The sequence below is a fragment of the Cygnus olor genome, chromosome Z (assembly GCF_009769625.2).
Source record: "Cygnus olor isolate bCygOlo1 chromosome Z, bCygOlo1.pri.v2, whole genome shotgun sequence".
In the NCBI taxonomy this organism is placed as follows: Eukaryota; Metazoa; Chordata; class Aves; order Anseriformes; family Anatidae; genus Cygnus; species Cygnus olor.
The window spans coordinates 30,699,409-30,724,921 of record NC_049198.1 but is presented as its reverse complement, the minus strand read 5'-3'; the positions used below and the strand labels follow the sequence as shown (position 1 = coordinate 30,724,921).

The following is a 25,513-nucleotide window of genomic DNA, read 5'->3' as shown; positions in this document are numbered from 1 at the left end:
GTCTCTCTTGTGCCCCTGAGGTTACAAACTCTACTAGCCTAAAACATTTTGTCAGGTTTTTCCTTTACTGGTACAGACGTCAAATCAAATTAAAATTTGTGTTTAAATCTAATCTGAATGTATAAAACAGTGAATTCCATAATTTTGTTTGGGTGGTAATAATAATATGAAGACAATAAAGACAAATTTTAGGCCAGATTTCTGCTGTAGTGACTCATAATCCGAATCATTTCAAAATTATATTGTTTCTTAATTAGTGACACCATTAATCAGTGGGTTTGGTCATTGCTAAGGAATTAAATTAAAAATTAGGCTTACCCAGAATAAGCAGAACTCTTCAAACTGTAGTTAAAAATAAAAATAAAAAGCGTTAAAAAGGTATCGCTACTGCCCATTTGATTTATTTTTTTTTTTTTATTTTGGAAATTATTTGCAGATGCATGCCACTGGTTGTCAGGAAAGACAGGAGTGTGCAGCATTAGTAGTTCCTGCTCTGGGATCACCAGCAGAAGATAACAGAACACAATAGGTTTGGATGTTCATTTTATGACAGAAAACTTGGGAAACATTCCTTTCAACATATTCAGCAATTTACTGTGGTTCATACCCAAGTGAAATTCAACACTGTTGCTCCATAGAGTGAAAATATTCACAGCTTTAGCATAAGTTAGGAAGGTTGTATCACCTCAACTGCCTTTTGAAACAGTGTGTGGAACCTGTGACTGTAGACTTGGGCATGGTACGTTGTCTGTGTGAACATAAACCATTCATTGCTGTTAAAAGAAGAACGAACTTCTGTTAATTACTTCAACATACCTTTTCTAACATTTTATTGTGTTGCACAGTTCTGTACTCTGAAACTCTTCTTGGGAACACTTGTGTTCAACACTGTAGTAATGTGGGACTGTTTAGGGATCTCACTAGCCCATAGATCTCACATGGGTATCTTTTCTTCCCGAAGTCATCATCTAAAACAATAGCAGTGATATCAAAGCTCTGGTGCTGGACAACTGGTTCGTAGTCTGAGAAGAAAAGCTGGACACTGCAGCACTGAATCCCGTAGGAGCAGGACAGAAACCTGCATGTCCCTATTTACTCCTTTCTATGAGCATTGCTGTCTTTAGTTCAGACCAGTAACATGATCCTCACTACAGTCAGCACTTCCTCCTCAACTTTGGCAGGCAGTGTGTTATGAACAAGTTCTCTGTACAGTCATGGCATTGGCATAACCTCACTTAAATAGCTTCCAGGTAGTAGCTGGCTCACCTTCAGATGTGGCCACACAGACAAAATGAGCAAGAGCCTGCCTGCCAAAGGCTGAGTTGACACAATCAAAGTCCCTATCTAAATCTAGTCCAAAGTACCTGAGTCTCAGGTGATTGATAGTGTAGGTTCAGTTTACCCACAAGTCTTGACTTCTGCCTCCATTTCATACACATAATTTTTATTCAGGCTTGTGAAGGCCTTTATCTGATGCACACACTGTACAGCAGATTCCAGTTTCTTAAACTTGCATGCTAAGTTTTGTTAAAATGAAGCTCTTACTTAGTTTCACATTTAATAGGAAAAATGCATGTGACAATAATGTTAATAATTTGACAACATGAACCCTTCTCCTATGTTTAAAAGAAATGCAACAAGCTCAATGAGATAGTTAAATGGAGCCTACTCAGGATGTCTGCAGGGAGGCTGCCCTGTCTGGCCCTGTGTTGTGGTTTAGCCCGGCTGGCAGTCAAACACCACACAGCCGTTCGCTCACCCTCCCCCCTCCCTCTCCGGGATGGGGGAGAGAAACGGGAAAGTGAAGCCTGTGAGTTGAGATAAAGACAGTTTATTAAGACAGGGAAAAGAATAACAACAATAATAATAATAATAATAGTATTAATAGTAATAATGTGTACGAAATAAGTGATGCACAATGCAATTGCTCACCACCCGTTGACCGATGCCCAGCCTATCCCCGAGCAGCCGGCCACACCTCCACCCCGGCTAGCCACCCCTATATATTGTTCAGCATGACGTCAGATGGTATGGAATACCCCTTTGGCCAGTTTGGGTCAGCTGTCCTGGGTCTGTCCCCTCCCAGCTTCTGCTGCATCCCTAGCCTGCTCGCTAGCAGGACAGAGAGAGGCTGAAAAGTCCTTGGCTTGGTGTAAGCACTGCTCTACAACAATTAAAACATCAGCATGTTATCAGCGCTGTTCTCATCCTAATCCAAAACATAGCACCCTGCCAGCTACTAGGAGGAAAATTAACTCTGTCCTCACTGAAACCAGGACACCCTGGCAGAGATTTTCCATGTGTGTGGGTGACAACAGGCAGTGTCAGATCAGCTTGTGAATACTTGTTTTCACTACCAGGTTTCTCCCTCTACTACAGATTTTCTGGCTTTTCTACTTCCTTATCAAACTGTCTCCTTTGTTTCCAAAGAATATATATTCCCAGAGAGGCCATCATACCCCTCAGCTCCTGAAGCTCAGTACTCTCACTTGCAAGTACCCATGTACTACATGACATGCAGCAGGCTCAGATTCATGATCCAGCTGTGTGACAGGATTTTTAGCTCTTGCACAATAGGACTTTGCAGAAATGCTGCCCCATGTAATCATTCATCTTTCTTTGTAGGCATACCAGGCAGTGACTACATCAATGCCAACTACATAGATGGATACAGAAAGCAGAATGCGTATATAGCAACACAAGGGGCATTGCCAGAAACTTTTGGAGACTTCTGGAGAATGATGTGGGAACAACGGGGTGCAACTGTCGTCATGATGACAAAACTGGAGGAGAGGTCCAGGGTAAGGAAAGCAAATCGATATACAGAAAAATGCAAAGTTAATATTATTTTACCTGAGAAATCACTTAGCTAAGATTTTTTTTTTTTAATATGTTAGTCTGCCTCTTGTATCAGAACTAATCTTTTTTGTTCAGTTGCCACCACTTGCATATGAAATGTTAGTTTCACCTGTGAAATTACAAAGTCATACCACTTATTTTGGAAGTTTTTAATCCTCTGAAAAAATTGAAATTTCTTTATCCACACAGATTTTTCCTCTATAGTATCAAAAATATAATTGTGTATATTGTGATAAGGAAGTTAATGTATGCCAATAGCCAATTTTCATTTATGCCAATTTTCACTTCTGCATGGTATAGATTACATATTCGTTAAGATCATTGACAATTTTGATTTGTTTAAAAACATAAGAATGTTATTTTATCACATGCTGGCTGCAAGGAAAACTGCATTAACATATCCAGTAATAAAATAGAAAATTATCTGTGATATTTCAAATACAATTTTACAAGGCAAAGTAACATTAGGAAATTAAAGGGCTAAAACATAACGATACTTATAACAATAGTGTTGAATGGCTATTATTATAAAGTAGAAAGAAATAAAAATAGCAATTTTTTTGTTATATAATGGAAATGAAAATGAGGGAAAGACAGACCACTCTGTGTGGCATGAAGATTTACTAGTAGAGTCCATATTTTGTGGCATATAATGCAAATACATTCCCTGGGGAAAAAAAAAAAAAAGAGAGAGAGAGAACAATAGTGAGAAAAGGTACAGCAAGTGGTCTCCCCAACATATTTTACCCACAATAACTCTGTATGTTATGTTAAGACATACTCAGACTCTACATCAGTTGTTCCTGCTTATGATGCTGTTATTGCTGATAGGTGCACACATTGATTGGGTAAGGAGCCGCACAACAGGTTCATTTCTGCAAACATATTACTGGGTCTTTTAGTGTAAACCAGAAGCTGCAGACAAATGTAGAAATCAGAAAAGGGGAGAAGGAAGGGGTGATTTTAACATCTATAGCAATTGCTTCCCATGCAAAATTGCCATAATAAAACAACATAATTGCAAGTGATATTAATGCCATGAGTTGAATAACTGTTGTGGTTTTACCCCAGTGGGCAGCTCAGCCCCACACAGCCTCTCACTCACTCTCCCCAGGTGGGATGGGGAAGAGAACTGGAGATATAAAAGTGTGAGAACTCATGGGTTGAGATAAAGACAGTTTGCTAGGTAAAACAAAAGCCACGTGTGCAAGTCAAACAAGGAATTCATTCACTACTTTCCCTCAGCAGGCAAGTGTTCAACCACTTCCAGGAAAGCAGGGTTCATCACACATAACAGTTTCGTTGGGAAACAAATGCCATCACTCCAAACATCCCCCCTTTTCTCCTGCTTTATCCAAATGTTTATTTTTCAGCTTGACATCATACGGTATAGAATAGGTCTTTGTTCAGTTTGGGCCAGCTGTCCTGGTTCTGTCCCCTCCCAGCTCCTGGTACACTCCCAGCCTCCTCACTGACAGAGCAGCACTAGAAGCAGAAAAGTCCTTGGCTCTGTGTAAGCACTGCTCAGCAACAACTGAAACATTGGTGTGTTATCACCACTATTTTCATAAAAAATCCAAAACATAAAATTATACAAGCCTCTACAAAGAAAATTAACTCTATCCCCTCCAAAGCCATGACAATATCTCACAAGATTGTCAACACAGGAAAAATACTGCCACAAGAGTTCTGGGTTACACGCTCTTGGGAGTCTGTGTGAAAGGGTGGGGAGCTGCAAGTAGGAGGCAGGTTACAGGATTGCAAATGGAAGGCCCATAGCAATACAAAAGGTAAAGGTGCCTAAGGCACTGGGCAACATGTGGCAGCAAATGCCATAGATAAAGAAGATCAAGAAAAGTTTGTAAAGAAAGGAGAGAAAGAGAAAGAGAAAGAGAAAGAGAAAGAGAAAGAGAAAGAGAAAGAGAAAGAGAAGGAGGAAGAGAGATTTATCATCCAGAAAATCTTTTAAATCAATAACAAGTAGTAAACTGAATAAGAGTTGACATTTCAGCAGCTCATGGATGACCGACCCCCACTTCAAAAGGAACATGTCTTTACATGTGTAGGTTTCAGGAGGCAATGCACCATACGCTGTTGTCACTGGTGTTTTTTCATGATTGGATGCATATAGTTGCAATGATTACATAATTTGTTGAACATCTTGGCAAAAGTCATTCCTTTCAGGAGGCTTACTGAAGTACATACATATTTATTCTTTTAACGTTTCATCACTTTTTAAAAATAGAGTAATTTATTTGTTTTGTTTTGTTTTCCCAGTTCAGATAATGTATGACATTTTAATTACAGAATCACTTGCTGCATGTAAATTCAACCTACATTAACACCACTACATTTATGTACCTGTTGACAATTAGTACATAGCAGGGGGTAATATTATCAGAAAGCTTTATTTTATCTTGAGACTGCAGGCCTTGGTTAGTCTAGGTACTAAAAGTTGTTTGGAATTAAGCAAAAAAAAATTCTGCCTATTTCTTCACTAATTGCTTCTTATATAATAAAGTTGCTGCTAAATAGCATCAATGCTAAGGAAGAAATCTGATCCTAATAAGCAGTTAATTTCAGAAATTTTACTGAAATATTTAACAGTTATCTTAATATTGCAGGCCACAGACAGACACTGCCTAGAAAGATGTTTTCATGTAACTAAATGAAATTGTATTCATTCTCTTCAATAATTTCTTAGAAGAGTTTTAAGCCACATATACCCTTTGCTGACTTCACCCTACAAAAACAGTGATCAGAATAGTAATCACCTCCACAAGTGATTAGCATTCAGCAGCAATACATTCCTTGAGTGTAGTGAGAGACCTTACACTCCAGTCAATGGATTGTCTGTTCATTCAGTGCTAATGTCTGTGTATTTCTTCGTACTCAATTTAGCTTATTCTGTATTCATAGATACAATAAGTTTCATGCACTCAGTGTATATTATTAGAGACCATATATCTGGTACATAATTCAGCTCCAATGTAACTGAGGTGTAGTCTGCAGCTCTGTGAATACGGCATACAAGTTACCTCTTTTCCTAATACAGGAAGTACAAATAATGTAATTAATGGTATTGATGGTGAAGCAGCAATGTGAATACCTATTTGTGAAAAGAATATGATGAAAAGATTTCCTTGACATTTTTTTCTCACGCTATCATTCTTACATAGCATAATCTATAGCAGGAGAGAAGTGATTTTTTTTACCTGGATGGGATAGATAAAGATGGGGACTTTCATTGCATCTGCAGAAACCAAGTTGGTTTATTAGCATGAGTTATATGTCTGACTAACTTCAGCTTTGAGAATGCAGATATTTTACAGCTGAGTACATCAAATGATAGTGTTAAAATAAATTCATAATTCATATGTTTGCCTAGTAGAAAGCCTTAGGAAAAGAGAAGATTTTTCACTCTTTGTTGGTTTCATTTGAAATGTCATCACCTGAATCTCACTTGACATAAGCCAGACTAGAGAGAGAAAGTCAGTACCATCATCCAGCTATCACGCACATAATTTATACCAAAAAAGGATTCACTGGCAGTGAATGGAACTGCGTTGCTAGCATAATTGTCACATTCATGGGCTTAATATGAATGAAAGAAAAGAAGAATATTAAAGATTGAAAATTAATGATTAAGAGAAACAGTTGTGTCTTACAGTAAGGAAAGCTATTAAGTGTGTTAAGCATAAATATGTAATACGTTTCTTTCCTACTCCATTGTCTTCCTCTCCTCCTCCAGCAGCGCAGTTTTTCTTCTTCTCTTTTTTTTTTTTTTTTCCAGATCTTCTGAATTAATTTAATTTTCTGAGAATTTATGTGCTATAGAACGTGGTCCATTTTTTTCCAGCTTTCAGTCATGTAGAGTATATATTGATGTGAATGATCAGATGAAGATAAAGAATCTCTTTTATAGAAAATGTCTTTTACAGCAAAAGATAACACCATCTCAAAGAGGAAGCATTCAGTTCTGTCCCATGTTTCAGAGTAGTATCTTGTTGTGGATTATTTACTTGGAAGAGAATTCAATCTTTTCCTTTGCTTTGGAACTGATAGAAAATACTCCCTCCTTAACCTCATTGGCAATATTTTCTATGCTGGGATGATAACATCTAGGAGTAGAACCTTCTGTCAAAAAAACACCAGTAAGATCAAAGTTAAATGGCAATATAATGATCCTAGCAATCATCATTGAATCATAGAATCATTAAGATTGGAAAAGACTTCCAAGATCATCTGGTCCAACCATCCACCTACCACCAATATTACCCACTAGCCTATGTCCCCAAGTACCACATCCAACCTTTCTTTAAACACTCCCAGGGATGGTGACTCCACCACCTCCCTGGGCAACCCATTCCAATGTCTAACCACCCTTGCTGAGAAGAAATGTAATTTCCAACCTACACCTCCCCTGGTGCAACTTGAGGCCATTCCCTCTAGTCCCATCACAAGTTACCTGTGAGAAGAGGCCAACCCCCAGCTCCCCGCACTTTCCTTTCAGGTATTTGTAGAGAACAATGAGGTCTCCCCTGAGCCTCCTCTTCTCCAGACTAAACAACCCCAGTTCCTTCAGCTGCTCCTCACAGGACTTGTGTTCCAGGCCCTTCACCAGCTTTATAGTCCTTCTCTGGACACACCCCAGGGCCTCGATGTCTTTCTTGTACTGGGGGTCCAAACCTGAACACAGTACTTGAGGTGCGGCCTCACCAGAGCTGAGTACAGGGGGCCAATCACCACCCCGGTCCTGCTGGATACACTATTCCTGATACAAGCCAGAATGCCATTGGCCTTCTTGGCCACCTGGGCACACTGCTGGCTCATGTTCAGGCAAAAACCGCCAGATCCTTTTCCTCTGCACAGCTTTCCAGCCACTCTGCCCCAAGCCTGTAGCACTGCATGGGGTTGTTTTGACCAAAGTGCAGGACCTGGTACTTCGCCATGTTGAACCTCATCCCATTGGTCTCTACCCATCGATCCAACCTGTCCAGGTCCCTCTGCAGGGCCTTCCAACCCTCCATCAGATTGACACTTCCCCCCAGCTTGGTGTTGTTTGCAAACTTACTGAGGGTGCACTTAATTCCCTCATTCAAATAACCAATAAAAATATTAAAGAAGATAGTCCCCAACACTGACCCCTGGGGAACACCAATTCATGACTGGTCGCCAGCTGGATTGCTCAAATAAGAGCCAGATCCCGACTATCCTGACGAAGAAAGCTTTAGTTTTCTTACTGATATTACCGGCTTTGTTCAAATTTGCTAATGACTAACTGAATACATGAGGAGACTTCGTTTGTAGTGTTCTGATAGCCTTATCCAGTCATTTGACTGTCAGGAAGTGGTATCATCAATATTACAAACCAAGAATATATAAATATTTAAGCACAGAATATTCATCCTGTAGTGTCAAAATTGAACACCTTGATACAGTGAGCATCCTGAGATATATGTAATCCTGAGTTTTTACTGGAAATAGGGAGGTAGAAACAAACCCAGTAGAAAAGTCATATATCCTGTATTTTGTACCCCAATAGTGAAATAGAGTGAAATAGATGGGACTATTAGTATGGGTCTTGTGTCATTTCTATTTGTTGTGCAGGGCTTCAGCAACAAACTTGAGATGTTTCATCCTTAGCATGTTTTGACATGTTATACTGGAGCTATTACAGGTCAAAATACTGGATCCAATATAAGTGGCAATAAGTTATCTTCACTAACATGAGTAGAAAAATCATCAGGACATGCACTTAACAATTCATTACAGAATATATATATTCATTAATATACTCCCAAGTGCATGTGTGCTTTACAGCATTTAGACAAAATGTAGTTGATTTATGTTATTGGACATAACAGGTATATAGAAATGTTCTTTTTAAAAGTTGTGAAACATGTATTTAAGCATAGGAAAATACAAATAAAATATTATCTACTTTTTGCTGGAACTAGAAAAATATGCATGTCTTATAGTTTAGTTTAGTCTTAGCATGTCTTATAGTTTAGTTTGACCTCAGTGCCAGGGAAGCTCATGGAGCAGATTATCTTGAGTGTCATCATGCAGCACTTGCAGGGCAAGCAGGTGATCAGGCCCAGTCAGCATGGGTTTATGAAAGGCAGGTCCTGCTTGACGAACCTGATCTCCTTCTATGACAAAGTGACACGCTTGGTGGATGAGGGAAAGGCTATGGATGTGGTCTACCTTGATCTCAGTAAGGCTTTTGACTCCATTTCCCACAATATTCTCCTCAAGAAACTGGCTGCTCTTGGCTTCAACTGGCATACGCTTCGTTGAGTTAAAAACTGGCTGGGTAGCCGGGCCCAAAAAGTCGTGGTGAATGGAGTTAAATCCATTTGAAGGCCGGTCACTGGTGGAGTCCCCCAGGGCTCAGTACTGGGGCCAGCTCTCTTTAATATCTTTATTGAGGATCTGGATGAGGGGATCGAGTGCACCCTCAGTAAGTTTGCAGACGACACCAAGTTAGGTGCATGTGTCAATCTGCTCAAGGGTAGGAAGGCTCTGCAGGAGGATCTGGATAGGCTGGACCGACGGGCTGAGGCCAACTGGATGAGGTTCAACAAGGCCAAGTGCCAGGTCCTGCACCTGAGGCACAACAACCCCAAGCAGCACTACAGGCTGGGAGATGAGTGGTTGGAAAGCTGCCTGGCAGAGAAGGACCTGGGAGTATTGGTTGATAGTCGGCTGAATATGAGCCAGCAGTGTGCTCAGGTGGCCAAGAAGACCAACAGCATTCTGGCTTGCATAAGAAACAGCATGGCCAGCAGGTCTAGGGAAGTGATTGTTCCCCTGTACTCGGCTCTGGTGAGGCCGCACCTCGAGTACTGTGTTCAGTTTTGGGCCCCTCGCTACAAGAAGGACATTGAGGTGCTCAAGTGAGTCCAGAGAAGGGCAACGAAGCTGGTGAGGGATCTGGAGAACAAGTCTTACGAGGAGAGGCTGAGGGAGCTGGGATTGTTCAGCCTGGAGAAGAGGAGGCTCAGCGCGACCTTATCGCACTCTACAGGTACCTTAAAGGAGGCTGTAGCGAGGTGGGGGTTGGTCTATTCTCCCACGTGCCTGGTGACAGGACGAGGGGGAATGGGCTAAAGTTGCACCAGGGGAGGTTTAGGTTGGATATTAGGAAGAACTTCTTTACTGAAAGGGTTGTTAGGCATTGGAATGGGCTGCCCAGGGAAGCGGTTGAGTCACCATCCCTGGAGGTCTTTAAAAGACGTTTAGATGTAGACCTTAGTGATATGGTTTAGTGGAGGACTTATTAGTGTTAGGTCAGAGGTTGGACTAGATGATCTTAGAGGTCTCTTCCAACCTAGATGATTCTGTGTGAATGTGTGATTTAATCTGGTGAGTAGTTAATAATTCTTCTAGCATACGTATTACTAGACAGCACATAAATTGCAGATAGCATTCTTTCATGTCAAGTTACATTATTTTACTAAAGAAAAATTAAATCTACATTTTTTTCATTGTTCAGTCCCCTGTTTTAGTGGAAAACCAGTAACTTCTTTATCAATAACATACCATTGGAATTTTGTTTCATTTCTTTAGTGCTCTCAACATACTAAGATGAGTCAGGAGATGAATGAATGAGAAAGGTGGCTGGCCAAAAGGAGAAGAAAAAATAAAAAAAATCTAAACTCGTGTACACCATGTGTTCACCAGATTTACAAAAATGAAAATAAAATTGTGTAGGTTTGTACTGTTTTCTTTCACTGTAACAGAATGTGATGGCCATAGTCCAAGAATTCCTGCACTGTTGTAGGAGTTAGAGCAGGAGGAGTCACAGTCTATCTGATCAGAACTGTAAAACTCAGCCATATGGCAGTTCGTTATGGAAGCATTCTCAGGGGCACAACTCTCATTCAAAAGCAGTCAGTCATAGGTGTTTAATTCATTCAGTGCCCATGCGAGAATCTAATCATGAACGTATACTAACATAGAGTACACCGACCTAAAGACCATTTTTCTAGGCACATTACAGGTGGAAGTGCTATGCAAAGGGCTAAAGCTCAGGCTGTATGTCATCCATGAAAAAGAGCTGTGCACATGCTATACTATAAGCAGGGTTAATGTTATGTGAAAAGGCATGCTCTAACACCAGTACATAGGCTGCAAGTTTTGTCAGGCATTGTCTGGCTATTTTGGCTTATACGCATTTGGAGTTGAGGACATACAGAATGAATGCTCAGTGTTAGAATATATTGGTAAATTAAAGAGAATCTAGAGGAGAATGTCAACAATCAGATGTTGGAGAAATGATATACAGGGAAACCAGAAATAATTGGATGTGTTTTATGTATAAGACAGTGAAAGAAAACATATTACTCTTCCAGCACGTGAAAAGCTGTTAAAAAGGTCATGGCAATCAACAGTTTTCTCCTCCTGTGGGGCTCTAAGAGCAAGAAATCAACTTTGCAGCAAAGCTATTGAAAGAACTTCCAGAATACAATGTTATGAATTGAGAAAATTCTGTAGGATGTCTGCTTCAGTCGTTTCCACTGTAAGCTTTCAAAACCTGCTTATATTGCAGTCTTAATTGAAATGATATTGCAATACCTCCACCTGTCACAAATGCTTGTCAAAGCACCACCAAGTTTTTCATTGTTTGATTCAGTGCCCATCAATGATGTGTTTTTTTCACTTTGCTTTAAGGTAAGCTGATAGTTTTCTGGAAAATAACGTGTTCTTGAGGCATATGTTTAGACAATGGTTTAATCAAAACTCCATTGTAATTCTGTAATTTGACTTTATTTACCTGGTTCTTTTGCTTTGTAAGACATAAAGGACTGCCTCATATAATTATTTTCTTATTGCGGACAGAGGGACTCTGCCACGTAAAGAGAATGGCCATTGACATTTTGAGTTACAAGCTTTCCTTGCAAAAGTAAAAATTGTGTAAACTTGTTTCAAAATGCAAAGATTAGTTCATGTTTATTTTAGCACTGCACCCTATTACTTCAGAGGAATTTCAGACTTGAAAAGGTCAGTTAATTAATTCAGTGTTATTTAGAAAAAAATAACCCCAAATTTCCTTATGTGTCATATTCTGTTGAAAGACTTAGGACTGGTTCTAAATTACAATGAGAAATACACATCAAAAATTTAAGTTCTTCACACAAGTGTCTCTGAAGGAAGATATTCTGATTTAAATTTTCCATCATTTACAAAGCTTTTCCTAGTTTCTAAGGAAGTTAACAGATACAGCTGTGTATTGAAAGGCACATGTTGGTAATAGATTTATTTTTTTTTTGTGGTCTCGCTGACCAGTATCACAGGAACTGCCTAAAATATACATTTGTGAGATTAACAATTTTATCAATGTATTAAACTAGTAGTAGAAAACTCACTACAACTCAGAAGTTCTATTCAAAAATCAAATTCCAAGCTGAAACAATTTAAGGCTTCCAAAATTTTGGTCTGTTCTCCAATGCTATATTTTTGATTTTCATATTGTTTCATCCATTCACTTGTGGCTTTCAGGTGAATGAAAACCCATAAGAATAATAGAACTTTATTGCTCTAATGTTCTACTCTTTTGTTTTTATATATATATAGACATATATATCTATATATAGATATATATAGATATATATTAATTTCACTGGATTCTTACATACTCATATCAGTGGAAAGAGATAGCTCTATTATATAAATATAAATATCATTTTCTATGGTATGGACCATTGAAAATCTTCATTACAGCACTTGAATAGTAAGATGAATTGTTCAATATATTTTTAACTGATATCTCATTCAGTGAAAGAATTATTCAGGCTGTACACAGTGATCAATCTTTAGTACAGGAAAAGGCTTAGGAAAAAAAAAAAAAAGTCATCCCATTCACTTTTCCTCTCACTTACAATCGTATCGACCTTTTCAAAGGAAAATTCTTGGAATTCTTGCTGTACTTAACTGTTTGGCAGATTCATCTTTCAAAATGAATTCACTAAGACCCTGCCATCCATGCTGTTAAGAAGAGTACCAAAAGAGCATCTCACACTGATGGCAGCAATATAGTTCTGAACTGTTCTTGGCTTGTATAGATGAAGATGAAAGATGAGAAGGACAATGAAAGATGAATGTATTTCAAATATGCCCAAGATTGCTTTTAATATCAGTTTCTTTTTCTTTAATTAGCTGTGCCACACTCAGTCATGAGGATCAGAATGGAAACAGTTTGGGAGATATCTTTTTAATTATCAATTATATTTCAGTATTAACTGTCAGAATACTAATCATAACTCAGAAAATTTAAAAAGTAAGGGTGTAGTGAGGTTTGATTTAGAGGACTGAAGTTTGTTATGAATGAATTAGCTTAAATATCACAGAATATCTTAGAATATCATAGAATGTCTTGGGTTGGAAGGGACCTTAAAATCATGTATTTCCAAATCCCCTACTGTGGTCAGGGATGACACCCAATAGATCAGGTTACGCAGGGCCTCGTGCAACCAGATCTTGAACGCTTCTAGCGATGGGGCATCCACAACTCTGAGCAACCTGTTACAGTGCCTCACTGTCCTCTGAGTGAAGAATTTCCTTCTAACATCTAATCTAAATCTGCCCTCCTTTACTTTAAACCATTCCCTCTTGTCCGGTCATTGTCTGCCTCAGTAAAAAGTTGCTCCTCGTTTTTTATAAGCCCTCTTTAAGTACTGAAAGGCCTCGGTGAGTTATCCTTGGATCCTTCTCTTCTCCAGGCTGAATATCCCCAGCTCTCTCAGCCTTTCTTCACAGGAGAGCTGCTCCAGCTCTCTGATCATCTTCATGGCTCTCCTCTCGACCTGCTTTAATACGTCCATATCTTTATTGTGCTGGAGACCCCAGAGCTGGATGCAGTACTCCAAGTAGGGCCTCACAAAAGCGGAGTAGAGAGGGACGATCACTTCCCTCAACCTGGTGGCCACTTCTCTGTTGATGTAGCCCAGGATGCAGTTGGTCTTCCGGGCTGCAAATGCACACTGCTGGCGCATGTTGAGCTTTCAGTCCACCAGAACCCCCAGGTCCTTCTCTGCAGGGCTGCTCTCAATGAGGTCTCCTAGTCTGTACTCATGTCTGGGATTGCCCTGACCCAGGTGCAGCTCTTTGGACTTGGACTTGTGGAACCTCATTAGGTTCATGTGGGCCCACTTCTCAAGCTTATCCCAGTCTCAAGTCTCTTTGGATGGCAACCCTTCCTTCTGTTGTATCGACTGCACCATTCGTCTTGGTGTTATCTGCAAATTTGCTGAGGGTGCACTCAATCCCACTGTCTATGTCATTGATAAAGATATTAAACAGCACTAGTCCCAAGACAGACCCCTGAGGGACACCACTCATCACTGGCCTCCATCTGGATATAGAGCTGTTCACCAAAACTCTCTTAATGTGGCCTTCAAGCCAATTCCTTATCCACTGAACAGTCCACCCATCAAATCCATATCTCTCCAATTTGGAGATCAGGATGTCATGTGGGACCATGTCAAAGGCCTTGCAGAAGTCCAAGTAGAAGATATTGATCAGTGTCCCTTTATCAACTAATGCAGTCACTGCATCATAGAAGGCCACCAGATTGGTCAGGCATGATTTGCCTTTGGTGAAGCTGTGCTGACTGTCTTGGATCACTTTCTTGTCTTGCATGTACCCTGATATTGCTTCCAGAAGGATCTGTTCTGCCAGGCACAGAGGTGAGGCTCACCAGTCTGTAGTTCTCTGGGTCTTTCTTTCTACCCTTTTTTAAAATGGGAGTGATGTTTTGCTCTTTCCAGTCATCAGGGACTTCCCCTGAGTGCCAGGAGTTTTGAAATATGATGGGGAGTGGTTTGGCAGCTGTGTCAGCCAGTTTCCTCAGGACCCTGGGATTCATGTCATTGGTCCCCATAGACCAATTCAGTAGACCTGTTCAGTTCTATCAGGTGGTCAGACCCGCTCTTTGCTTACAGTGGGAGGGACTTGGCTCCCCCAGCTGCCACCAAAGGTTCAGGGAAATTAAACCTGGAACGCCTGACTGGCAGTGAAGACTGAGGCAAAGAAGTTGTTGAGTACCTCAGCCTACTCCACGTCTGTCATTACGTTCTTGTTTATCAGAGGGGATACACTCTCCTTTGCCCTTCTGTCTGGCCAATGTACCTACAGTTCCCCTTCTTGTTATTCTTTACGTTTCTTGCCGAATTTAGTTCCATCCATGCCTTGGCTTTCCTGACCCCATCCCTGCACATCCAAACAGCATCTCTGTACTCTTCTCAGGCTACATGTCCCTACTTCCACTGCCAGTGCATTTCCTTCTTACACCTCAGACTGATAAGCAGGTCCTTACTAAGGCATTCTGGCTTCCTGCCTTCCCTGCTTGATTTCTTACAAATGGTGATGGAGAGCTCATTTATGTTATTTCTAAATCCAGTCTGGAACTTTTTCAAGGCTACTGTAGTTAAGACCTTAGACAGGATTGTGTTGCACTGCAGAAGTACTTATTTTCTATCCAGTTTTTGAATTTCAAATACTCAGTTCAGATGAATTTTAACAATGATACAGCCTATAAGATCTTTCATATGCCTATACTCTCCCAGAGATATGTATCTACTATAAATCATTATTAGAGGCCAGTGCATACAAATGGTCTTTGTTCTATAGTCAAAAATTGATTCACAGAACAAAAATTTCCATAAATTATTGCATTGGGAATCCATTTGTTGAGGCTTAGAAGGTTCTGTCTTCTTGGGACTGGGTGCTCAATTCTTTCAGAAATTAAGATGGTGGTAAATTCAGTGCCTGTTCAAACCAAAATATAAAACTTCCTTGTTTTTCCTTCAGCCTTGTTCCTGGCAGGACAGATTTTTAATCTGTCATTTGTAGTTACGCAGCAATGAACAAATGACACTTGGCCAAATCTTGTTCAAATATGGCCTCAAAAATGTGTGTGTGTGTGTGTTTGTGTTTTTTTGGTTTTTTGGTTTTTTTTTGGGGGGGGCTAGGGATGAGGGGAGGGGCAAGGGGAATGGGAGGCTGTCTGATTTTTTTTAGAATTTGTGTTACAATCTGTTACATTAGTGTCAGTGTCTATGATCTTTAGACCAAAATCAGCCTGAACCTTAGGTGTCAAGGCATTGTTGCAAGGACAATGACTTCAAACAACAACTGTTTGAAGACAGAACATTAGCTTAAATGTCTGAGGCACCCAGCTAGCCTTTTAGTGTTTGAAGCAGTTTCCATCAGCAGCAACCAACACTATTTTTTATTGCATAAATATGATTATAATTCAGCATTGTAGAGTCACTTTCTTTTGAAGCAAGACTGTTTGAAAATGTCCTCTGAAATCTTTGTCTGCAAAAGGCTATTGTTAAGAAAACCAGAGGAAAAAAGTTTGTCACATACTGCTGTTATTTGTTATTTCAGATTTAGAATAATTCATATGCTATTCTTACAGCAAGGAATACACTGTATGAATCTGCTTATTATTAGTTTACTATCTCTTCCCTAAACTGCTTTTTGCCCTTATAATCTCAGGTCTGTAACAGCTGGCTCATGTGTTAAGAATCACCTGAAGGGGCTTTTCAGCCTGAATGATGGAACTTTGTACTGGAAAATTATTTCTCTACCTGTTTCTCTACCCTTGAATGTCAGTAATCCTTGTATTCATACGTTCATATGGAAATACACTTCCTTCAGCTCTGTTGGTGCAAGACCACCCTCTCTAGTGTCTGTAACTTGCTGAAGTGTAAATATCCACAAATATTTTTAAGAACTCTGGCAGCTACTTAAACTCCTCAAGTCTGAAATGTTCTCAATCTTCTCATTTTTAATGGAAGAGAAAGCATTTGTATTTTCTTTTATCTTTGCTTGCAGGGACTGCCCACACTTCCAAGAAAAGTAAGGGTGGTCTGTGTGTAAGAATTGTAGAGGAAGAAAATGTTTGAGGGGCAGACTGAAAGTGGCTGTCATTAGTTATGTCTTTTAGCTGTGTCTACTACTATGGTGCTTACAAGATTGTAAAATATATTTCTAGTCTTTTGGGATCTGCTCTGATCTCAGATGTGGTGGCTTGGCAGTATGCAACCAATCATCCCGAGACAGGGAATGTAATAGTTAGAGGTATGCTTGTCATTACTGGTAATTTAATTTCTCTTCAGAATCACCAGTGCGTTCTTTCATGTGTGTGTTTCCTTTTCCTTGCCACTTTTAGTGACAGGCGAGAGAACATTAGAGAATTATTGGTGGAAGTTATTTTTTCTTTATTCGTGTAAAGCTAGGGGGACAAAAGAGCTCTCACTGCATACAGGTAAATATAGTCTGCAGAGGAAAAGCTCAACCCTTGAAACTGGGAACTGGGTGGGTAAGAAGGATCATGAAATTCACCAAAGGCTTGTTATGACTTAGTCTGAAAATAAATCTACTCCTTCATCTGTATTTCTGTAGAAGGAAACACTTTATCATCACCACACCTTAGCACATTAGAAATGTCAGTTTTCTAAACTGCATATACAAGTGAGGAAGAAATTCCTCTTAAAAGAAGCATCTTAAGCACATTAAATGCATTTATCAAACACTACTCAAAATAGACTTGTTGACATTTATTGGTAAAGTTTGGGTGACTCAAGGGGTTTGTGATTTTTTTTTTCTGTGTGTGAAAAATGATTAATGTGTAACCTCTGAAAATAAACTTGCTTTAAGCACTGCGGGCTGGGATTGTAGTATAGTTCATTTTGAAAATTTTGGATAAAACTTTTAACAGGACCTCTCAGAAAATAGCGTCTCAGCAATTGGATTACTTTTTTTTTTTTTTTTTTTTGATGGTGAAAGCCAATAGAAAATGTTCTGATCTCACACAGAGATAAATTGTTAGAAGTATTGGGAATGTAGAATTTATGATCACAGAAGCAGAAGTCTGAGAGGTAGGTAAAAACATATCTTAAGAAGACCTCCTGTCCTGAGAAAAACCAAGAGGCAAAAGGAATAAAAGATACAGTTACATCAACTTATGCTGCATATACCCTTCAAGAATTTCAAATTCACATCAGTCTAAAATCATTTTTTCTTTCTAAAAACTTGATACATATTTTCCTTGATTCCCAATTTCAGATAATGTATACAATGTTTTACAAATTGTATTTATTTTTGAATGGCTTCCAGTGTCAACTTCTAGCAACAGTCTTCTGCATAAACTAGTTATCACAGAACATATTTTAGAAAAAATGTAAAATTATTGAAATTTATTTTAGAAAAACTCATAAATGAATAAAAACAAAATCTGATCATATAAGAGTAGGCATATGAGTTTTCTCCCAGGTTAACTGAAAAGGAGAAATTTTGTACAGGCTTCTGAATCTAGGTATATGTTTAACAGTAGATTACCATACTTCCAGTACCTCTACTTAACGCTTCCCCAGTAGTATCTCAGATGAAAATGCATTAGAAAACTTTGTTTTTTGTGAACATCTTTCAAAGTTACAAGTAGTTAGTTCTGGTGTACAGCATGGTAAAAAGTCCTTTTAGAGAATGCAACAAAATAAAAATAAAATGGGTATTTTCTGTTGTTTTCAAAAGTGTTGGTAGTGTAATGTGTTCTGAGTTTCCGTTTAATTTTTGTGTTGAAAATGGATATCTCTCTATTAAATTTGGAAGTTATTTTTAATCCAGTCTTTCTAGTGAGAAAGCTAGTCAGCTTCTCAGGCATGCTTTCTAGAAGCTGGCATTGCTTTTATGAGCGTATGATTTATGTGTGGGAAGTATCTGCAGGACAAGGTGAACTACATGTTTAGGCACGCAAGCAGGCATTTTCCTCATATTCATTCTATTAAAAGTGTCATGGAGTCTTCTAAAATTTTTATTCATTTTTTAAAAATCATTCAAATCCAAACCAGTTTAGTCTGGTGTACCTCACCAGGATTACAAACAAAATTTTCCATTAAAAAACATGTATGTTATCCTATAGGAAATAAAATAAACCACAACTTTTCTGGCTAAAATATAGCTAAGCAAGTTACACTGTATCTATGTTAATGATAAAAGGAAACAAGATTTACTATATTAAAATAACTCAATTGAAAATATACCTTTCTGTCTGATTTTCAGAAGGCCACATGGCTTCTTTTACTGTTAGGAATCCTGCAAAATAAATCACTGATATTTATGAAGTTCTTAATAACTGTTTTTTCACTCAGTGGCACAAGGAAGGATTTACCTAATTCCTGTATATAAGTATTTTTGTATAGTTTATACACTATTGATATAATTTTCTAGACTGTAATATCAATAAACATTTTTTGTTATTTTCTTTCAACTCCATATCTATAAATTAAGCTATCACTTTCTGTAAAAACTGCATCTAATGAACATTCATCACCTGCTTCAGTGGTCAGTCTTTTATTCTTCTGTTTATATAGATTACTTGTTCACAAAATGTGATTTCTGAACCATAATTAATCTCTGCCTTCTAATCCTCAAACTAAAATGATTTGCAAGCAAAAGCTGCTCATGACTGGGGAATTTGAAAGTGTTCTAAGTCTTTTAGTGGATAGAATGAGAAAGCTAGAGAACGAATGGGTTTCCAAGATGAATTTTTAAATTTTCTGGTTTAGGGAATCACCTTTTTTTTTTTTCTGGATTAGTAAGAAAACTTACATTTTTATCAGAAATACTGTTCAATATTCTTGTTGTTTCTTACAGCTTGCTTAATTCTCACTGAATGTGATGAATCTGGCTTAGAGTGATTAATGAAGACATTTGTTAAACAACTACAATGCATTATTACTGAACTCAGAATACACCTTCCTCTTCTATGTGCAAGTCTAATTCATAAGGATTTGTTGTTACAAACGAAACTGATACTGATTCAGTTTAACACATCAGTCAATGAAAGCAAAAGATTTTCCCTTAATCCCCCTACTATTCAGTAACATCTTCTCTGATTATTTTAGGAATTTTTCATTCTTTTTCTCCTAATAATTTTCATTCTAAATACTTTTTTTTTTTTTTTAGCTGAAACGAATCATTGAGTCTCAGAAAAGATTATAAACTTATGGTTCTTCTATGCATATTCTTATTCAGAATTATTTCAGCTTGTTAATATTCTAATCTATGGTATTTTAAAATGGAGATTTCTCTGAATGAAAAGTCCTGTGTCTTTTAAAATATGTTGAATGAATTTTCTCTATCAACTCATGTTTTTTAAATGCCCGTGAACATAATTTTTTTACATGTTTCATAACACTGAACTGAGAAGGAAATTATATTTTCTCACAATGCGCTTAACAGTTGCTCATGCTTTTATTTATCTCTGTGTTAAAATGATTTCTCAAATAAATTCAATGTTTACTAAGATCTTTCTATACACACTAAATGTGGTTTATACTAACATCAGAGCAAAGTTTATATGTTATGAGACTAATGTGAAAGATATTCCATATGGCAAATATTCAAAAACTTGAGTATCTACCTTTACTGGATTGATACCATTATTAAATTCTACGTTGTGAAAGAGAAATTACTTAGGTCATTATCCTGGTTTTGGCTAGGATAGAGATAATTTTCCTCCTAGTATGCACTGCTTAGCTGCTGGCCAGGTTAAACCATAGTAGTCATATTTTTAGCTATCGTAAATTGATTTTTTTATTGTATCTATATTTACTGATATTTTTGACCATCTATTCCATTGAATGTACAAGTACCCATTATGGAAGAAGATATTATAAGCAATACTATCAGAAAAACAATTCTTATGGAGAATGAAATAGATTTATTGTGTTGGATCCATAGCATTTGTTTAATATTCTAACTCCACATACTCTGAAAGCCTACAGTGATATACACTGGGGTGTGTAACAAATGTCAGTTTTAATGTATGAAATAATCCTATATTTTTCACTGCAGGTGAAGTGTGATCAGTACTGGCCAAGCAGAGGCACAGAAACTTATGGACTGATCCAAGTGACCCTTTTAGACACTGTTGAATTGGCAACATACTGTGTTCGTACATTTGCACTTTACAAGGTATTTAATTCCTTTCCTTTTCCTGTTTTCCCTCTTCACCTTCCATGTTCCCTTCCCCCTCCCCTTCATGGAAAATTTCCCCTTCATGAAACACTTCTTCTACTGACAGAGTATATTCTTATTGCAGCATGGAGTTTTGTAGGCTAATACAAAACTCTCACTATGAAAAACAACTTAACTGAATGCAATATTAACTAAAGCACAGCCACTTGTTTTGATGCATTAGTGTGCCATATAGTTAAAGTTCATGCGTTTGAAGCATGTAGTATAGAATATAAGAAACATTTCCCTCCATAGCTTGAGTTCAGTTTCTCTGGTCCCGAATGGGATATAAATGGTCTTCTCCTCAATATAATCTACTGCAGGTGTTTCACTCAAAAGTGCCAATATGACACCAAATGAAAATTTTGTCATGAAGTGTTTTTTTTGTTTGTTTGTTTTTTGTTTGTTTGTTTGTTTAATTACTTAGAATGGTTCAAGTGAGAAAAGGGAAGTGAGGCAATTCCAGTTCACTGCCTGGCCTGACCATGGTGTCCCAGAACACCCAACACCATTCTTAGCTTTCCTGCGACGAGTCAAGACCTGTAATCCACCTGATGCTGGACCTATGGTTGTGCATTGCAGGTAAGCCCAGAATTTTATTATGTCAGGATTATTGCTTTTAGGTTTATTGAAGATGAAAACATTTTCTTCTTTCATACAGATTTCTGTGTTTGTCAAAGAAAGAGATGGTTAATGCAAATTAGGGACCAGAGTACAGCACTTCCAACTTGGATGGGTCAAAATTATTTTCTTTGTTCTGTGCAGGAGGGATCAATTTTAGAATAACCAGTGGTTTGCAGGGTGAAAGCACGACACTAGTCTGCAGGGAGAATACAGAAGTATCTATGTCTTTCAGATGGTGGCATGAAAAAGAAATAGGATCCTATTGGTTTAAGAACCTGTATATTGAAGAAAATGTATTTTTAATAATAAAACAGCTTTTGAAATTATTACTTACATTATGTATGAAAGTAAAGAACATTAAAATTAAGAACAATAAATGGCAACTTTTACTGAATGTTAATGTGTTTTCAAGGATAAACCCTTGAGGACTGTGAGGAGATGGAATGGCAAAGGGCATAGCTGGGGTATGAGCTGAGGCTGAGTGCAGTTTCTGGGAAATGAGTGCTTCATGCAGTTTGCAGATCTCCATACAAGAGGTGAATTAATAAACTGTAAAGAGAGCAACATCAGCTCCTCTTAATGGTCTGATAGTAAGGGAAATAAACAGGAAGAGAAGGATATTCTTCAGAAATCTCTGAAAAGAGGAAGTCCTGTAGAAAGCCTTAGAATCACACTGAAAGTATCATCAGCATACATCTGCCAATTCTGATAGAAAAAATCTGCAAGATGGAACCCCTTCACCCCTGCATTATGTTGTTATAGTTTACACAGTTTACTGTGCTGCTCCTTTCAAAGGGAATCCCCAAGATCAATGATTTTTGTGGAATTCATTTAGGGATACCTTCAATTAATAAGGCTAAGGGCTACTTCTTATTCACTGAAACTATGCATGCATAATGTATTTGAAAAGCAGTATTGTTTTTGTCGTCCAAAAACTGAGGATAGGAATTGCCGGGATTACAGCACACCACTCTCTTACTTCTGGCCTTTTACATGTTTGTAAGCCAACCACGGAAGCTGGTTATTTGAACATTTCCGAAGTGATTAAAAGAGACTCTTGTAAATGAGACAGGAAAATAAAATCAACAGGAAAATAAAATAATCAGTACTTAAATGTGGAAAGCCACAGATTAGAGAACATGAGACAGAGAGAGAGAGAGATTTAATGCTTATTGAAATTCCATGGTTAGAAACTGGAGTAATTATAAGTAATAGTATTGCAGTAATAATATTGCAGGCTGAGGGAGGTGATTCTCCCCCTCTACTCTGCCCTTGTGAGGCCCCACCTGGAGAGCTGAATCCAGGTCTGGGGCCCCCAGCATAAGAAGGATGTGGACCTGTTACAGCCAGTCTAGAGAAGGGCCATGAAGATGCTTAGAGGGCTGGAGCAGCTCTCCTATGAAGACTGAGAGAGCTGGGGATGTTCAGCCTGGAGAAGAGAAGGCTCTGGGGAGGCCTTATTGCAGCCTTTTAATACTTAAAGGTGGCTGATAAAATAGGGAGCAAGTTTTCACTTGGGCAGACAACAACTCAATGAGGGGGAACGGTTTTACACTAAAAGAGGGGAAATCTCAATTAGATGTTAGGAGGAAATTTTTCACTCAGAGGGTGGTGAGGCACTGGAACAGGTTGCCTGCAGAAACTGTGGATGCCCCATCCCTGCAGGTGTTCAAGACCAGGCTGGACAAGGCCCTGGGCAACCTAATCTAGTGGGAGGCATGAGGGTTGGAAGTAGGTGATCTTTAAGGTACCTTCCAACCCAAGCCATTTAATGTTTCTATGATTCTATGAATATTACAAATCTGTTTTTATAGCTTGCTGACAGTGAGATATTTTTGTACCTGTTTTTACAATATTGTAAAACATTTTGAATATTGCCTAAAATAAACAAACACAATTATAGATTGTCTTAGCTGTCATTTTGTCAGCTTGATTTATATATGTAGCATATCTCCAAAGAGGTGCTTAGCAAAGAAATTATGTTCTAAATAACAACAACAACAACAACAACAACAACAACAACAACAACAACAACAACAACAACAACAACAACAACAACAACAACAACAACAACAACAACAACAATAATAATAATAATAATAATAATAATAATAATAATAGTAATAATATGAATCCTCCTAGTCTGGGAACACTGATAAATTGGTATAATTATCTACATTCTCTCAATGCAAAAATAGACAAATTGAATTAGTTGTTAAGAGTCATACAGCAAGTCAGTGGGAAAGATGAAATGAAATATAAAGCTCATTATCACTCAATGGTGTTGATGAACTGCAAGGCCATTCTTTTCTCTGTTGTGGTTATATATCAACATTTCAGTGAAATTGGTAATCAGGTTATGAAGTGATGCCTGTTGAGGGATTTTTATTTCCAACTTCCTATTAATTTATTTATCCATGCTCTAAAATATGCTTATCCTGTAAATTTGTCCAAACTGTTTGCTTTATATATAGCTTTTGGAGAAATTTTAGGCATTTCACACAACCTATCCACTCCCAACAATCTATCTATCGAGCAGAAGACTAATGAAACCCAATTCATTGCAAAATTTGAAAATTTGTGTCTCTGTACTTGAAGATTTTGATGTGTTTGGGCATGTAGCAGCAAATGTTGAAGACATTCTGAAGTTTATTCATGTAGCTATTAACTCAGCAGTAGCTTAATAAAGCCATTCTTACAGTGGTAATGCTTATATATGTCTCACCATTCAGCTCTTGTTTTTAAGGCGCATAGTAGGAACATTAAATTTTGAGATTTGTATTCCTTTACCATTTTCAATTTGACATTAACAAATTAGTTAAAAAATTAGAAGAGGGATACTAACAGAGCATCAGCATTTTTTATTCTTTTATTTTTTTTAGGCTAAGAATACATGTCTAATTAAGCAACGTGAAAACCTTTCACATTTAGTTTGAAATAAAAGTACTGGAAGTGAATAAAGATTCCATTTCAAACTGAGAAAAAAAAATCATTTTATGTTGAAAATGAAAAAGTAAGCAAGTTTTGCATACTGTTTCTTTTTCTTGTAATCTACTTTCAGATTTTTCTTTCTTTCTCTGCTGCTGGCTGTAGATGGCCCTTTATTCTATAGACTCTTCTATAGACATATTATATGTCTATCCATCACTTACTCTGTTTCCTCAAACACAGTTCACTATGTTTTATCATATTGCTGAACTGCTTCAATATGAAATATGTTTCTATTAGCACAGAAATGTTGCAAATAAAAGCTAGTGGGCAAATAAGCAGTGGAAGCAAATAAGCGGGAGCTGGAACGGCTGCGGGAGCTGGAGCCGGGACAGCTGCGGGAGCTGGAGCCGGAACGGCTGCGGGAGCTGGAGCCGGGACGGCTGCGGGAGCTGGAACGGCTGCAGGAGCTGGAATGGCTGCGGGAGCTGGAGCCGGGACAGCTGCGGGAGCTGGAGCCGGAACGGCTGCGGGAGCTGGAGCCGGGACGGCTGCGGGAGCTGGAACAGCTGCGGGAGCTGGAGCCGGGACAGCTGCGGGAGCTGGAGCTGGAACGGCTGCGGGAGCTGGAGCCGGAACGGCTGCGGGAGCTGGAGCTGGGACGCTGGAGCCAATGGTGTGAAATTAGAGGGCAGGGAAGCCAAGCGGTTGGGATCCCTTGCTAGAGATGCAAGCATTGACAAAGCAATTGGAGATGGAGCACGATCTCACAGCCTCTGGAGGCGTCTCCTGTTAGCTGTGAAGGGAAGGTATCCCTACAAGGAAGAACTTGTATGTGTACCAGTCAAGTGGACCACCATGGAGAAGGGAATTCAGTACCTGAGGGAATTAGCCGTACGGGAAGTAATTTATAAGGACTTAAACGATGCACAAACATCCACAGATCCAGATGAAGTCCAGTGTACTCGACCCATATGGCGGAAGTTTGTACGGAATGCACCATCAACATGGGCCAGCACATTGGCAATAATAACCTGGAAAAACGGTGAAGATCCCACAGTGGGTGACA

General features: G+C 38.6%; 1 protein-coding gene across 44 annotated transcripts in view; it reads left to right on the top strand.

The window, feature by feature from the left end:
* Positions 1 to 25,513, top strand: part of PTPRD (protein tyrosine phosphatase receptor type D) — a 411,363-nt gene that overhangs the window by 344,161 nt on the left and 41,689 nt on the right. For all 44 annotated transcript variants that reach the window (XM_040541837.1, XM_040541861.1, XM_040541835.1 and 41 more), the window contains 3 exons: positions 2,626 to 2,801; positions 20,731 to 20,850; positions 21,320 to 21,474. In XM_040541837.1, coding sequence (XP_040397771.1) covers positions 2,626 to 2,801; positions 20,731 to 20,850; positions 21,320 to 21,474 — 451 coding nt within the window. The remainder of the gene's footprint in view (positions 1 to 2,625; positions 2,802 to 20,730; positions 20,851 to 21,319; positions 21,475 to 25,513) is intronic.